Below are 17,256 nucleotides of genomic sequence, written 5' to 3' on the forward strand. Positions count from 1 at the left end.
ATTCAGGGAGCAGGAGATATTAACGACCGAAGAAAAGTTATTTGTTATTGTTTCCATTGTTCGGATGTGGATTCGAGTCAAGGAGCTGAGTTCCTGTTTGTAAAGTAGTTCAGGTGAACACACACCAGGTAGTTTAGTACAATTATGCATTCACATTTGTATCATGTCCTAATTTCTATTCTAGTTATATATATATATATATATATATATATATATATATATATACTTAATTATTATTTTCATATTTTTTCTGTATTGTTAACATGTTCATGTGTGGAAAATTTCACACTAAAGTTAATTTGCATGGAAGTTATCTGCAGCCTGCATAGCTTTATTGTGCCACAAAGTTTTTTAGGTGAGGGGAAAATTCAAAATAGTGATCTCACTGTCAAAGCATGTTGGTATGGCACCATCTTATGGAATGATTACACTGAAAACACAAGCCAAATGAAATTATAATCAATATTTCAGAATAGATAACAAGTTACCCATGGTTGACTTCTAATAAATAAATATAACAACGAGTCGGTCGTTTGAACGGCTCTTTTGAACGGCTCTTTGAAAGGAACGGCTCCTCAAGATCCCTTCAAAGAGCCATAAATCCCATCTCTAACATCCACTTCATTTAGGCCCTATACAGTGTGGTGGAATTGTGTCAGTATCTGATTTGGCTCAGATAACTATCATCGATCAGTTGTGTGGTGGGGGTGGGGTCAAAGGGGTCATGGGAGGTAGGAACAGCTGTGGATCTGGGAATGGGAAATGTGGCTGTAACCCAAAAAAGCAGAGGTATTCTGTCACACCAGCATCAGCAGGTTGGCTTGGCTCCTTCTGGAAGTAACCAGTCACGTCACAGGTCAGTCAGCTTTTGATTCAGTCGACCATCATATCCTCCGCAACGTCTCCACTGCAACATTGGCAGCACTGGCTCCGCCCTGGACTGGTTTGCTTCTTACCTCTCTGGGAGGACTGAGTGTGTCAGTCTGGGAGGTGCTAGATCCCACACACTTCCTGTCACATACGGTGTCCCTCAAGGGACTGTTCTCGGTCCAACCCTGTTCACACTCTATATGCTTCCACTTGGCCGAGTCATCAGCAAATATGGGATGTCCTTCCATTGCAGTGCTGGTTTATATTTAACATCATCAGTGATGCTGCAATTTAAACATACAGTAGCTGTAGTTACATGGACAATATTTCTTCAATCCAATTGAAATCATTGTGATTCAATTAGAACAAATGTTGACATAGTAACAAGTGCTAATATTTCCTACTTAAAGGATTATCAAATGGTTACACCACCCACCTCAACCCAATTGAAAAATACTTTATCCATTCTCTTCTGATTGAGGCAGTGAAAATAGGCATATATATATGTATATATATATATAATATTAGGGTCCATGTAGCTAATGATTTTACACGGTAGACCAGTGATCTGTGTAGAGACATCTATGTAGTAACACAGATCTGACACAGAAAATCTGGCACACATCCACAAGTCACATTATTATTAAAGACTGGAGGTGTTCAGACAGAGCTATGCATCGAGTGTTTTGGCTGTTGCCGTGATATTGGGGGCATTCAAAGCCTTTGACAATTGAGAAAAGTAGAGGCAAATTTAGAAAAGTAGAGGCTAGCAATGCAAACAGTCAGGTGGGGGATGTGTTAGGAAAACGTCATTGACAAAAGTCAGAGGGAGACACTTTTACTCCGCTAATAAACGGAATGATAGCCGAATAAGAATAAAAATGCCTTGTGTAACCACCTCAATCAGAAGAGACTGGCCTAATTGGTGATGTTGTTGAGGGATGGAGAAGTGTTTATCTTCTTCTTTCTTGGTTCAAAATTTTTCAGTCTTCAAAAATTGAAAATCAGGTCGTTCAAAACGGCACCAGGAGACTTCAGGATTCGGAGCAATAGAGGTTTGTTGTCAACAACAAAGCCCGAGACCCGAACAGTTCTAACACACAATATATGGTCACTTCTTTTATAGCCCAAAATCTGCTGAGTTGGCAGGATGATATTATCTACCTGCCCCCTTGCACCTGCACACTGAGTCATCATGCCAGTTTTACACTATTACAGCGAATTCTCCACAATCTACCCAGATGTCCAGGCAGACTCCGCTATGCAGAGTCAAAATTCTTTTTTACACTATGTGATATCTCAATATTTGATACTACAGTGAGAGGCGTGATATAAAGCTTTGATAATCCGTTCGGAAGGAAAGCAATTAACATTAACATTTATTCTGATTATTTATGTCTGGTTGGAATAAATGTATTCTTTCCACATGTTTGCCCATATGGGGTTAACCATTACATCTTCTTCTTCTGTTATATTTACAGCAGATTAGACCAAGGCCCCAGGCCTTGAAGCCAATTTGACATAGTGGCCAAACCCTGTAGTTACTTCTGGGTACATCGGGGGCCAGAAAAGCATTTTTCCCACACACAATCATGGGAAACGTAATGGTTGTAAAACATTGGATAAATTATTTGTTTTAACAGAATTTGATCCGTTTGACTTCTTCTCTCGGGGTGTAAATAAACCCACTCACTGTTTTAATCTCACCTTCACCCTTGGCACGTAGCGCTGGAACTGAACATTTAATAGTCTTTCCACAAAATCCTAAATCCTTGATCTTCTTGCTGATATTGCTGCAGGCTCACTGTGAATGACTCTTGACTCCAGTGCCCCTCTAAAAAAGAAAATGATAACATAAAAGAGCTTAGAATGTTGGTATAACTCCCAAATCTACAAACCAAAGAAAACATTGCATAAACTTGAGAGGATTTCTATACCACTTATCCGTCAGGGTTGCAGGGTCGCTGGAGCCAATCCTAGCTGACTTCGGGCGAGAGGCTGGTTGCCAGCCAACCGCAAAGCCAACACATAGAGACAGACAAACACTCACGCTCACACTCACACCTATGGGCAATTTAGAGTCACCAATCAATCTAATGTGCATGTCTTTGGATTGTAGGAGGAAGCCGGAGTACCCTGAGAGAACCCACGCAAACACGGGGGGGACCTTGCAAACTCCTGTCCAAACCTGGATTCGGAACCTTCTTGCTGTGAGGCAACAGTGCTAACCACCGCACCATCAAGCTGCCCCGACAGCACTGACCATGACATCCTATTACAAGGACTTGAACAAGGAACCACATTAACTTTAATTCCTATTTAGCAGATCTATTTCAGTTTGTGCATGTTAACAACAAATCCTCCAATCACACAAAAGTTAGCAAGGGAGTTCGACAAGGTTCTGTACTTGGACCAATACTATTCACCTAATATATGCTTCCTCTAGGGAATATCATCCAGAAACACTCCAGAAACTTTCATTGTTATGCAAATGATACCCAATTTTACCTATCAATAAAGCCAAATTAAACCAATCAGTTAACTAAACTCTAAGCCTGACATTAAGTCATGGATGACTAGCAATTTCTTGCAGCAAAAGTCAGACAAATGTGAAGTTACTATCCTTGGCCCTAAACACCTTAGAGTCTCATTTTCTAATGATATAACTACTCTGGCTGGCATTACACTGGCCTCCAGCACCACCATAAGGAATCTGGTGTCATGATCCTGTATTTTGTCAAGTTCCGTTTTTGTCTCGTCTCATGTTGTCTTGTCATTTCCGGTTTTATTTTGTAGTGTCATGTGTTTCCTCGTTTCAGTTACTTTACTTCCTGTCGTCTGATTGTCTGGCTCCTCCCTGATTGTTTCCACCTGTTCCCCATTACCCTGTGTATTTATTGTCTGCGTCTCCCTCTGTCCTGTGCCAGTTCGTCATGTTCATTGTCGTGCCTTCCTGTGAATTCTGGTTCTTGTATTTGATGTTTGGAGTACTGTTTTGGAGGTTTGGTTATTTTCAGTTGCGTACTTTGTTTCAAGCCTTGTCTTGCTCCTTGCTTGCAGTCTACCTAGTCATTTTTAGTTGCTACTTTGTATTGTATTTTGAGTGCCCTTTCTGGCCTGAGTTTTTCTGTTACGTTTTGCTTTTGTTTTGTTAGATCACTCCTGTGTTTTTTCACGGAGTCGCCTTTTGGTAGTTTTAGGGTTTTTGTCTTGGTTCCTGTTTTGCCTTTTGACTTTATTTGAGTCGAGCATGTGGGTTCCTCAGTCTTGTCTGTCCGGTTCTTGTCATCTGGGAATTATCTTTGATCAGGAAATGTCCTTTAACTCCCAAATAAAACAAATTTCAAGGACTGCTTTTTTTTCAACCTATGTAGCATTGCAAAAATCAGGCACATCCTGTTTCAGACAGATGCAGAAAAGATAATCCATACATTTGTTACTTACAGGCTGGATTATTGCAATTCCTTATTATCAGGCTGCCTTAAAAAGTCTCTAAATACTCTAGCTGATCTCCAAAAATGCAGCCTGCTTTTGGTTCCAAAAGTCTCTAGTATGTGAGGCAGAGCATCAGGCTTCTCTCCTGTGGAACCATCTTCCAATTTGGGTCCAGGAGGCAGCCACCTTCTCTACACAGAGTAGGCTAAAAACTGTCCTTTTGGACAAAGCTGTATAGTTATTGTTATGCTGCTATAGGCTTAGCCTGCCGGGGGAATGATGCATACTGATGGAGAATGAGGGGAGGAGACAAGAGCTCAGTGCATCAAAACATTCACAATGAGTTCCACATAATAGCAATATATTTCTATATTATGACATTTTCTTGCTCTCACTATGTACCAGCTTATTCAGTTTTTAATACTTTATACTTTGCTATCTTACATCACAAAAGTTTCTTGTCATTACACAAAATGAGCACAAATCATTTTAAGTTGTTTTATTGTTATAAATGAAACATCCACATGTTGTTATACCAAGGAAAAGATCCAGTCAGTGCCTAAAGAGTAGACATTACACCAGCTAGAAAATTCACACTAACTAGTTTACATGGTTTGATTTGATGAAGTTAAATTTTCTGCATTTTCTTTCTTGGGTGAGACAAGGCTTAAGCATCAAAACGTCTGAATTTAAAGGTTGTGTAGGAACGTGAACAAAGACATGAAATATGCTGACCACAAGGAAAATAGACATTTTGGACATAATGGTCATTTTTATTTCCTGCATGTTTAGATTTATATAGTTTTTAATCTGGACAAAAATATATTTATAACCACCTTCCCTTTATAGAAACCAGCTGTTATTGAAAAATATAAGCACTTGTTGAGACCTATTTTTTTTCATGTGTGGATGGAAAAAAATCCTGAAGAAAAGTTATACATTATGACATTATTCTGGTCCTCCCAGTCGTGGATACAGTGGATACAGTGGTTACAATTGCGCTCAAAATTATTCAAACCCCATTGCAAATTAGGCATATTGGCAAATTTTTAAATATTTCAACTGTGTTGAACAACTCGAGCAAGAACAACTGGAATAGCTCAACACATCTAACGTTACAGGTGGTTTCTCCAAATTCAACACAATAAGCCATTTTTAATGACTACTGCAGTCTCAAAATTATTCAACCTTCTTTTCAAGCATCTTAACTACTCAGTAGAGCACCCTTTGCTGTTATGGCCTGCTGCAAATGCACAGCCAGACACCAGGTTCTGACAGAGTTCCTAAGGAATCTGAGCCCATCCCTCATGGGCAACAGCCTCCAGCTCTCTGATGTTCTTGGGTTTGCCTGCTGCAAATGCCTTCTTCCAATCCCACCAGATTTTCTATGGGATTCAAGTCAGGCAACTGTGACGGCTACTCTAGTGTCTTCCATGGCTTTTTCTGAAGCCAAGGCTTGGTGGATTACCATGCTTCACTGTCAGCACTGTCCTCTTATACACTCCTCAGACATACCGCTGATCTATAGACCTGAAAAGTTCCAGTATTGTTATCATTATTGTCATTATTATTATATTATTATTGTATTGCTCCACAGAACAGAATCCCAAAACTTCTGTGGCGTATTTATATGGTTTCAAGCATGTTGGAGCTGACTTATCTTGTGCTTTTAGGTCAGTAGTGATGTACGTCTTGGAGTTCGGACAAGGAGGCCTTCAGTGTTTAGTATGCACCTTACTGTAGAAACTGAAACCTCAGTGCCTGCTGCCACCAAGTCTTGCTGCAGATCTTTTGCAGGTTTTTGGCCTCCTGCCTCCTCAGAAATCTGGTGGCAGCCGTTGATAGCTTCCTCTTTCTGCCACGTCCAGGTAGTGCAGCCAGTGTTCCTTTAGCTTTGAACTTGTAAACTATGCTTCCAACAGTGTCTCTAGGAACACTCAGTGTTCTTCTTCTTTTGCTATCTTTTTCTACCCTTTTTCTTGTTTGTGCAAGGCAATGATCTCCTCTCTTAACTTTTGACGTACCCATGTTTCTAACATGAAACGTCACTGTGTACAAACCCCTACTCAGTCTGGGTATTTGATGTGTCCTATCACAAGCACACCTTATGCAACTAATGAGGTCACTTATTTAGGCTTCTATTTTGGGGGTGGAGTAATTATGAGACTGCAGTAGTTGTTAAATGTAGCATTTTGTGTTGAATTTGGAGAAACCGCTTGTAATATTAGTTGTGTTGAGCTACTTCAGTTGTTCTTGTTTGAAAGTTTGTAAATTTTGCCAATGCACCTAATTTGTAATGTATTTATATATTATATATATTATAATGTAGTGCAACTGTATTTGGTATTCTCTACTGACGATTAGAATCTGCGAATGAGGCAAATTTGTGATTAGGGAAACCAAAACAGGTTTAATTCAGCATTGAAAAACTATTAAAAAATAATATTGTATAGCTACACAACAAACCATAACGTCTTATGTAAATTCAAGGCCGTTCCAACAATGACATGATCAATAACCACATGGAGAATCTGTGGTGATGGTTGTGCCAGTCCACGGCCGACTATGTGGGACATCAAATGACTATATTATCATTTTAAAGATGAAAATAAATCTTGTCATAATGTTATAGTGTAATAACAAGGAAAATTGCTTTGTCATGTAGCAGGAGAGAAAATATGATATTGTTAAATGAAAATGTGTTGATAGGGAATGGAATCTATGACAATGGTTTTTCTCCTTATAATGAGAAGCTGAGTAAATATTGTTTTGTTGTGGTGGCAGCAATACATACATACATGTCTGTCAAAAAAGTCTACATGGTTAACCACGTTGCTATTGTAATGATCAATGATATGAGTTTAGTTTGATTTAAAGATTGTGACCCCCTTAAATGATCAAGCTGGACCATCATGTTGCTTAAAATATGTCAAATGGTGCTTTAGGGTAAAACGGCTGGAACTGAGGTAGGTGATTAGAGGTGGGTAGATGGATGGATGGATGGATGGATGGATAGATAGATAGATAGATAGATAGATAGATAGATAGATAGATAGATAGATAGATAGATAGATAGATAGATAGATAGATAGATAGATAGATAGATAGATAGATGGATGAATGGACACAGCTCTTTTTCCACCACACACACATGGATAGTGACAATATCCAGTCATTTCAACAGTTGACTATATAATCTGTCCTCCATCAACTACCGCTGGTTTGCTGGTTTCTTAACCCCACATTTGATGTATGTATGTCATCAGTTGTTTAAAAAAAAGGCAGGAACATCTTGTCCTCCACCAAAGAGTGTGAGAGGTTTCTCAGTTCTCTGGGGTGGAAGACTGTCTTGTATCCAAGAAGCTCAAGAAGTGGTTGGCAGGCAGTCTGAGTGTAAACCACCATGTCGAAGGACAGCTTCACCCTCCAGTTCTCTGCATTAGCAGCAGAGTCCCGAACTGTGGTGAATTTCTGTCGGGATGAAAGATCACTGCTGCCCCGGGTGTTGTTGATGATCCAACTCTCCACACTGTGGTCTAGAACCAGACCGAGGAAGCTGTAGAGCTGCCTGGTCTTCTGCAGAGGAAACCTGGCCAAGTCTTCATACCTGACCAACGATAGGGAAGGGAGAGAGGATCACTCAGTAACAAATAACAAATAAGTCATTTGTTAGTTTGACCATTCCATAAATGAGTCATGTGACAGTGCTTCCTGTGGTTCAGGTTTAGTAAGATATAAGCAGTTCAAACTACATGGCAAATGCAGCAAACAGAATGTGGTCGTGGATAAAAAAAGGAAAAAAACGCCATGTTGACTGTTGCTTGGACATTTGACTTAAACAGCAGTGCTGTATTAAATAATGACATAACGAAGTGGACAGAGGACAGCTACTATTCAAAATAAGATATTTTGAGTTTAAAAAACAACTTAAAACAAATCAGGGAAATGGATCATCTAAATATAGAGAATAGTATACAGTGATTTCTGAATCCGAATTGTCATTTCCATTTCAAGGTCTGCATGAGCTACCTGGGGGTTTTCGATCGTTATTAAGGTCTCCCCTGCTTTTGGAAATATGAACTGTGATGATACTTTATTTATGGAAATATTTGTAGAAATAGTGTCTAAGCCTAAAGACTGGCAGTTGAGCGACATTGAGAACCAGAGTTGCGAGGACCTGCTGTCATCTTTCATGGTACATTACTGAGTATAGAATGTCAAACTGTATGACCAAGCATTTAAGCTGTCTGTGCCTTTACAACAGTCAGCATTTCAGAGGTTGTGTTGTATTGTTTATGTTGTATTCCACTTAGAAAGTGAAAGCTAGTTAACCAAGTGTAAAATTAGATGCGTAAATTAGATGAAATATTTAAAAGCACTATATAAATTTGGTGCGTGTTATTTCAATATCTGCTTGGCGCCATGTTAAATGGGAGATAGCAACCATGATTTTTAATACCTATAACCGGTCTGGAAAAAATGGGACTGTCATAACCACAGACTTACGGCCATTTGGCTCGAGCCACAAGCATGTCAAGAAAACAAGCAAGAAAGCAGAATGGGTCATCAAAAAACTAAAAAAGAGATTTTTAGGGCTAATCAAACAAGCTATTTTATCAACTGTGAAGAAGTTGTCCTTTTTCTGGCTGCTCCCTTCCGGGGCCGCCACAGCGGATGATCCGCTTGTAGATTTTGGCGTTAGTTTTTTACAACAGATGCCCTTCCTGGCGCAACCCTCGCCCATTTTTGGTAGCCGGGACTGGGAGGGAGTCGAACCCGGGTTCGCCAGGCCGATGGCATGCGCAATTATCCACTGAGCCACCGGCCGGATCAACTGTGAAGAAGACTAGATGAAATTTGTAGGAGGGATGTTTGTGGTTATGGAGTTCCTCCTGTGCCTCCTGGTTAAGGCGTTTTAAGGCAGAACGTATGGTGCAGTATAAACCTCCACGTGGTGACACGATCTGCACCACAAACTAACCACTTATTCATTGGCCCAACCATCACCCAAACTCAGCCCTGGAGAAAGTGCTTCATCAGAACTGAACACTAAGGCTCACAGGATGAACTCCTGTCCCTCTCACCTGAGAAGCATGTACCTCCCTCTGAGCCAGGCAGGTCTGGCCAGGCCTGTGGACACAGACCTGAGGAAATCCTCACAGACTGAGTTGATCTGTCCCAGGTCCAGGTTGTGGGGTCGACGTCCAGTCGCTCTCCACAGACGCCACAGCCGGTAAGTGTCTCGAAATGTCTCAATACGAGATGCCAGGATGCCACGTGGATCTCGAACAAGTTGGACCACCTGACCACATATAATAGCAACAGAACAGATGTCTCTGAATGTCTGCAAACACAGCATGTGTTTCTGGGGGGAGCAACAGCAGCACTACAGCAGCAGAAGTTGTAGGAATAGGTTTGTCCAGTTGTCATGGAATTGTCGAGGTACTCAGTATCCTCTTATAAATCTCTTCTTGGGACTCACTTTCATCGTATGGCTCTTTCTTAACTGTTGGTATTTGTTTATACGTAAGTGATGGATCTTATTTAATATTCTCTGTTTTGATTGTAAAGCACTGTGTCCCTTTGCTATTGAACAGTGCTATTTAAGTAAGATTCGTCATCATTCTATCATTTCAGTGGCAGGTGGCCAACAGAGGGCACACGTGGCATCCCACTTGCCACACAGCTTCATTCAGACTCAGCATGCTTAATAAACTATTTTTAACAACTGAATCGAGCGCTTTTATTATTTTTTGCTTTTAAGTATTTGATATGACTTCAAGTGAAGTTACACAGTGTGAAATCAACTGCACAAATGAACCTATTTGGTATTCTCTTTCCTAATGGCTGCTATCCCAGCATTCAGTACTAACGTTGGCTCAGAGGTAGAGTGGGTCATACATCAATCGGAAGGTCAGCAGTGCGACCCCCGGCTCCTCTGAGTCAGCATGTCGAAGTGTCTTTGGGCAAGACACTGAACCCCAACTAGCTCCTGAAGCAGCTTCAGTGTGTGAAAGAATATTCTCCTCCAGCTTAGATTCCTCCTGAATGAATGATGGTGAATGAGGATGTGACATAAAAGTGCTTTGAGTAGTCGAAATGACCAGAAAGGTGCTGTACAGACCTTTTTAGTTTAAAACATATCTTAATCTTTCTGAGACCCTGACCTTTCATTTCTTACTGGTTAGAATATTCTTACACAAATTATATGAGACAAATAAGGCCGAAAGTGAAAAGTATTCCAACCAACCCCAGTCCCCTCCACTCAACATGGCAGCAAAGATAAAAGAAATGATTCAGCTCATATTGTGCCAAATGTTAGTGGATCACAACATATCAGGTATGGACAGACAGACAGACAGACAGACAGACAGACAGACAGACAGACAGACAGACACAGGCACACACGACAGAATGACTGAGATGCAGAAGAGGCTTATCTTAACTGTTTTCCTACAACACTGACATTTTTCACTGTTTTCACACAAAATGCAAACCACTATTTTTGCAAACCTGTAAACACGGATGGCCGTAACGTTGTTCTGCACTATTAGACATGAAAATAGCTGCAAATCATTATTTTCCTGACACCAGTCTCAGGTCTACAGCTCTGAGTTGAATGGCCAAAACTGTAAAACGAAAGGAAGTTTTGTTTTAAATATAATACTAGCTGTGATTATTTCTCTACCTTCAGGTTGAGTCTTGGGTCCTCGATCAGTGCTCTGAGGTCGCTGATTTGGGGAATCCTTACTGTCTTGATGGCTACGAGGCGCTTTGCTCGACAGACGTCAGCAGCCAGTGACACATTGAGCGGCCCGCACCTCTTCACACACTCCCCCTCATCAGCCAGCACCAGGCTCTGCCCCTCTTGGCCCAGAGGAGCCTCACATAAAGGGGGGGAGCAAAGAGACCGGCCTAAAGAGAGGACACATACAATACAAGGAACTGTAAGAGGATGGCAATGCATCACAAAAACAGCTGTAGTATCAACATCATCGAGTGAGCGCTAATACGTGTCTCTTACTAGCTCCTCGTCTGAACAGCTTGTCAGTGGAGTGGTTGGCAGGGCGGGGGCGTATGTAACTCTCCAGACTGTTGAGGTGACAGTGGTACAGGGACCTGAGAAGGTCTCTGGCTGCCCCCAGCATCACCCTCCTCTCAGCCAGGTTCCGACTCTGTGCCAGTCGAGGAAGCAGCGCCAATTGGACATGATAGAGAGGCTCAAACAGGTAGAAGACCTGGGGTATGAAGAAAAGACCATATGATATATTACTTATGATAATCATTATCAAATCATATTTTCAATTCTTCATTTTATTAATAATTACAATTATATTATGTGACAGAATGAAGTTTCTCAGTGCGATCAATAAAAATGTAGTGCCTCCTAGAGACAGAATAACCATCATACTTCAGTGAGTGTCATCACCTGTCTCACTGATCAAGTGCCTCAGTAGTGGTTACTCTCCCTAAACAGGCACCACCACCTTGGCTCTGTATAGTTTCTCAGGTGCTCCATCCTCAAAAGCCCCGGACATAATGATGACCATGCACTGTGCAATTTAGATTATTTTAGACTGCAAAACCCAAACATTAGTTGGGAATATTAATTCCCAATTTATTGAATATTAATGCAGAATTTGACAGATGAAAAGCAACAATACTCTCTCTCTCTCCCTGTGTGTGTGTCTCTCTCTCTCTCTCTCTCTCTCTCTCTCTGTGTCTCTCTCTCTCTTTCCAAACCTCCACCCAACACAGACCCTGACAGAAGCCGCCCACATTGAGCCTGGGTCTGTTCCAGGTTTCTTCCTGTTAAAGGGGAGTTCTTCCTCCACTGTTGCTCAATCTAATATCTGATGCTGCTCATGTGGGAATTCTTGAATCCTTAATGTTGAATTCCTGAATCGTTGGGTCTCTCTCTAATTAAAGAGTTTGGTCTAGACCTGCTCTTTATGAAAAGAGTCTGGAGATAACGCTGTTATGAATTGGCGCTATATAAATAAAGATTGATTGATTGATTGATTGATTGATTGATTGATTGAATACTAATGCTTAGCAGGCGTCATTTTTGTTGGTGGCCAACCTGTGACACAGCTAACATCAGCCAGACTGCTGCCTAATGTTTTGCTGAATGGTAAATACTGTGCACAAGCTGTGGTGGTGTGATGAGCTCAGTTGGGGTTTGGCTTTATTATTTTCCTTTTCCACAGACTGATTCTTCTCATCATCAGCATTATGTACTCTTCATATATAGTTGTTAATGCATGTACGTTGGGTGAAGGACACACCAAATGATAGTGTCTTTGCATGTATTGAGCCTGATCATTTTGTTAAGCATCTACTTGTTTTTTAATCTACAGCCAGGGAAGCACAAAATCTTATAAAAGCAGCTTTCTTATGGCAAGTGGTTTTGACCCCACTGGTGTCTGGTGCTATCAGGGCTGTAGGTAATGCATGTTTGATGTAAACATGTTTATCATATTTGATATTTCTTATATTAACACCATGTTGTCATACATTGCCAAAACACATTTTCCTTCATGGTTTCTACCTCATATAGTGCAGCCATCAGCTGGTGGCTTGCAAAAGTGAATAGTCATGGGTCACAAGTGTCATTCAGAGGTCTTTTCTTGGTCGTTCTCTTCTCTATCTGACCAACAGGTTTCCATAACACCCTTCTCTGCATAGATCTGCAGAGATGTGTTCGGGTACCTTGAGGGATCATTCCTGCATTACTGGGTTACGATACCTCTCTATTTGTAATGTTCCTGTAGCAGCAAAGACTTAAGAAAGACAAGAGCAAAGTTATTTTACCCTTAAATTCAGGCTAAAATTTGACTGTAAGCATCAACCCTGGTGGGCTGTCACATCTTTTATCTGACCACCAAGTTTACTACAAACACCTCACTAACTGATTGTTATATAAGGTCCATTTTGCATAAACCCTCATGAGTTAGGTTAAGCTGCTGTAAACACATTTCAATTCAATTCAATTCAATTTATTTTGTATAGCCCAATATCACAACAGAGTTGTCTCACAATGTTCATTGAATTTGAACATTTGCAAATGTTTGGATAGTAGCTTTAACATTGTGCTAGAAACTCAGAACATTTACACCCTCACCATTATGTTCAATTTATGCAATTAAGATTACGTGATCTGTGGTCACATCCCAGTCAGCAGGTAGATGTGATTTAATTTTAGATGATCAAAATGTGCGGGGTCCATGAGTTAGTGATCAAACTTCAAGAAATTGTGAGAAATCACCAGAAGGCCCTAAAGACTGCAATCTTTTTTGTAACATATCCTGAAATATGTGAAGAAACCTTGCTTCACTGCGACCATTGGTCAACTGTTCAGTCTGCCACTCTATATTTTTCACATTTTCTATATCAGCTCCAAGATAAGGCTTGTTCAAAGGACACCAGAGTTGGTTCACTGTTTGTTTAGATTCTGTAGATAATATTTATTTTGTAATTCAGGGCTCTTTAGCATCAGGGTTGTATCTATAAAATTGAAATTTTGGTGAATAATTCAACTTTTTACAGTATTAGCTCCTCATAAACCTCCATGTGATTATAATCCAGCCTCAGTTCAGAAGAAGCCTTGGTAGTCTAGGAGCAAAGGTGCTGACTATGAATCACCATGGTTCACCATGACTGAATCCAACCAGGGACCTTTGTTCAATGTCATCTTCCATCTCCCAAGACTCCTTGCACTTTCCCTACTGTCAAGTCAACTTGGAACTAAAGGCATCAAATGCCTCAAAATAATTCACCCTTTTCCACACTCACTATGACATAATGACAAGCACAGTCATTTGTAAAGTTTTACAGGTGATTGGCACCACATTAAAGTCAACGAGAAGTCCAAATGAATTGCATGTAGAATGGTCAGTGGCCACTGCTGTCGAATAAAGAAATCAGTTCTATACTCTGTGTTGTCCTGAAGGCCTAGTGGTCTAACATGAGGGCTCTGTGTCTGCAAGCTCAACACTTCAAATCCAGCTGTGCCTACTCCTGTTTCTATCCACTGTCTGCTGAGAATGCTGCTCACACATATGTTGACATTTGTGGTTTAAAGGTTGTTTAATGCATATATGCTACATGCTGAACCACCTGTGGCTGTATTTGTCCCACTAAAGGGACAATGATAGAAAGGTACAATTCTCCTCAGTGCATATTTCTAAATACATTTTTGTTTTAACAAAATGGCATCCCAACAGGGGGTCCAGTGGACCCCATATTTAATTTTAGCCCAGGAGTTCATCCAGTGAACTGCATTTGCCGCATTAGACACATCTCAGAGATGATCTAAAGAAGCACAATATATTTTGCGGAGTGCCAATACAGTGGTTCTTTAATCCATCCTCAGATGTTTATCTGCTAAACACTGAAGTCATCAGTACGTCACTGAAAAAAGCATCATTACGTTCAGCGTTTTTGAAATCCACATTACATTCTAACCTCTGGATGCTGGTTGAAAAGCTGACCAACAAACGAGGAGCCGCTCCGTGTGGTGGCCAAAATGAGGATGTGGGTTCTTTTGCTGGCATCATGGGAGGGGAGGGACAAAGAGGGGGAGGGCATTGTGTGAGAGATGACGTCATCACAGCCTTGGTCTGAGCCTTGGAGCGTCTCCTGGCCCAATCGTGTCAGGTCTTTGAGGCTGCAGTTAACGGCGTGGCCCGTGGGTGCCAGGCCCACAGAGCACAGCAGGCTTAAAGGCTTGGTGGAAAAGGTGCGGATGGCTGTGTACTGGATGGCTATGGAAGCTAACGCTAGCAGCACCATGGATTTCCAAGAACACTGCATGGTAGCTGGGCAGATGCATCAGGAGGCCACGGCACCGTCTGCCAGACAAGGGGTCAAAGACAGAGAGACATAATGAGGACAGAGGACACATAGATGCTGACACTGTCTGTCCACTGACCGCTCTCAGTAACTTTGATTCCAGCATCTGATAAACCCACCGTACACTATGTACACAGCACAGAACAGTTAGACACCAGCCTGGTGAACACAGTGGACACGTTAGCAGCTAAAGAGCCAGATATTTTTCTCCGGGGTTGGTGAAGAGTGGAGACCAAAACTGAGTTAAAAGGAGAGCAACTATTCGACTGATTCATCAGGTGAATGTGAAAATGACTTCAAATGAACTCTACTAATGCTTAGCATAAGTTCAGCCTGGTGACGATCACTCTCTCTCTTTCTCCCTCTCTCACTCACCCTCTTCACATGGAACTCATCGGCTGATGTATTTTCACCAATGAAAGACTTGCTCTTTCCTTCATGAGCCAATCGTCTCATAGCCGTCAAAGTTTCAAACTGTTCTTTCAGACAAATCATTCGACACCCCCCACCCCCACCCCGAGCACCTCCACTTACCCCGACATTCCGCAATCACCTCCTCATTCAGCGGCCACTCCTCTACAATCACCAGAAGCCCACTCTTCATCATTCTCTCCCCCCCTCCTCACCACCACCTGTGTCTAGACTCTGAATATCAAATCATTTCATACATCTTTACTGTTTGACTTATTTTGATGGGGTCTTACCACCGGAGACTAAGTGCCTCTGTCTTGCACTTGTTAATACATCCCCTTGATCATTTGTCAGTTTCTAGTGAAATAAGTCTCTCCTGGTTGAAAAAGCTGCTGAATGTATAAAGGCAGCTTTTCAAGAAAGCTGTTCAATCATTTATCGACTTTTATGCTAAAATGTCAGTGCTGTGTATTCAGCTTACTTCGGCTGACTTTCTATTTATTTATTTCTAATTATATACAACAGTCCCCTAATGTTGTTATTCTCACAAAAGAAAACTCTGAGCTGCAGTGATTTAAGGAGAATTCAGTCAGTTCAGTGCGGACGTGTGTCGAAACTGAACTCAGGTGCTTCCAGTTGTCTCCCTGTTTGATTACCATCTGCTTAAACAATGATTAAAAATGATACTGATATACTTTACATTTATACGGCACACAGTTATAGTGTTTTATAGCTAAAACACTTATAACACAATGATTAAAATGAACAACTAGTCATAAATAAACACACACACTGTGAACACAGGGAGTACAATGTTACGTTAGAAGAACTGAAAATAATAAATGTTAAGTTAAAACAAATCACCAAGCAACTAAGAGAGCAGGTCGCTCAAGTGACATCAGGAAATCAGGACAATGACTCTGAGCTGAGTGTGCCACTGCTTTAGGGAAGACTGTTAAATCCATTACTATTATCATTATCATTATCATTATTATTATTATTATTATTATTATTAGATTATTATTATATCTTTATTCTTGGGAGTTTATTGTGGTCTTTGGTATTTGTATGAAGGTATTATGGGGGATATTACAGTTGCCCCCATGTGCTTTTACAATGGTCTGTGGGGGCAGATGTAACTTTGTGTTTCTATTGGATTGTTAGTAAGACATCTGATGACTGTTAATAAGCAGTAAGTACCTACAGAAGTCACCTACAGAAAAACTGAAACCAACTATTTCAAGAGGGTCTTGAGTAACAACATCAGGAGTCTTTGTGAAAAAGAAACTCTTTCCTTCCATGTTAGGCTGGTCTTCAGCTCTCTTAGATCACTCTCTTACTGTTCCCTGCCACAGCACTCAGTGGTTTACTCTCTAGTGAGTAAGAAGTTGATTTCTGATGTTCATTTCTCCTCATTATTAACAGGTGTAGTGACTACACCTGCGCCACAGGGCCTATGGCATGTTCATTACATGGGTAGATTATAATCCATTTTAGTACCTGTCTGTCAGTAGGTCTGTCTATCTATCTATCTATCTATCTATCTATCTATCTATCTATCTAGCACAGTGCATGAGCTCAGTCCGTCTGTCATCATGTCTCTCCATCTAGACATTCCTTGGAGATGTAACCTTATCTTTCCTCTTCGTGCTGCTGAACAGAACGCTGACACATCGCGCTCCTGTT

General features: G+C 41.0%; 1 protein-coding gene across 1 annotated transcript; it reads right to left on the reverse strand.

Moving 5' to 3' along the window:
• Positions 1-7,575: 7,575 nt before the first annotated feature.
• On the reverse strand, positions 7,576-15,120 carry chst1 (carbohydrate (keratan sulfate Gal-6) sulfotransferase 1). Its single transcript, XM_070831399.1, has 5 exons — positions 14,773-15,120; positions 11,330-11,543; positions 10,994-11,220; positions 9,390-9,607; positions 7,576-7,912 (listed from the first exon to the last, which is right to left on the reverse strand). Exons 1-5 carry the CDS (start codon positions 15,118-15,120, stop codon positions 7,576-7,578), a joined length of 1,344 nt encoding a protein of 447 aa, XP_070687500.1.
• Positions 15,121-17,256: the final 2,136 nt, after the last annotated feature.

The sequence above is a fragment of the Pempheris klunzingeri genome, chromosome 5, assembly GCF_042242105.1.
Source record: "Pempheris klunzingeri isolate RE-2024b chromosome 5, fPemKlu1.hap1, whole genome shotgun sequence".
NCBI classification, from domain to species: Eukaryota; Metazoa; Chordata; class Actinopteri; order Acropomatiformes; family Pempheridae; genus Pempheris; species Pempheris klunzingeri.

Excerpts from the sequence above, each read along its gene's own strand:
- chst1 (XM_070831399.1), bottom strand. The coding sequence starts at position 15,120 with ATGCAGTGTTCTTGGAAATCCATGGTGCTGCTAGCGTTAGCTTCCATA. Across the intron at positions 11,544-14,772 it reads TTTTCAACCAGCATCCAGAG|GTCTTCTACCTGTTTGAGCC; the intron begins GTTAGAATGTAA and ends TTCATACCCCAG. Across the intron at positions 7,913-9,389 it reads GGGAGGTACATGCTTCTCAG|GTATGAAGACTTGGCCAGGT; the intron begins GTGAGAGGGACA and ends ATCGTTGGTCAG.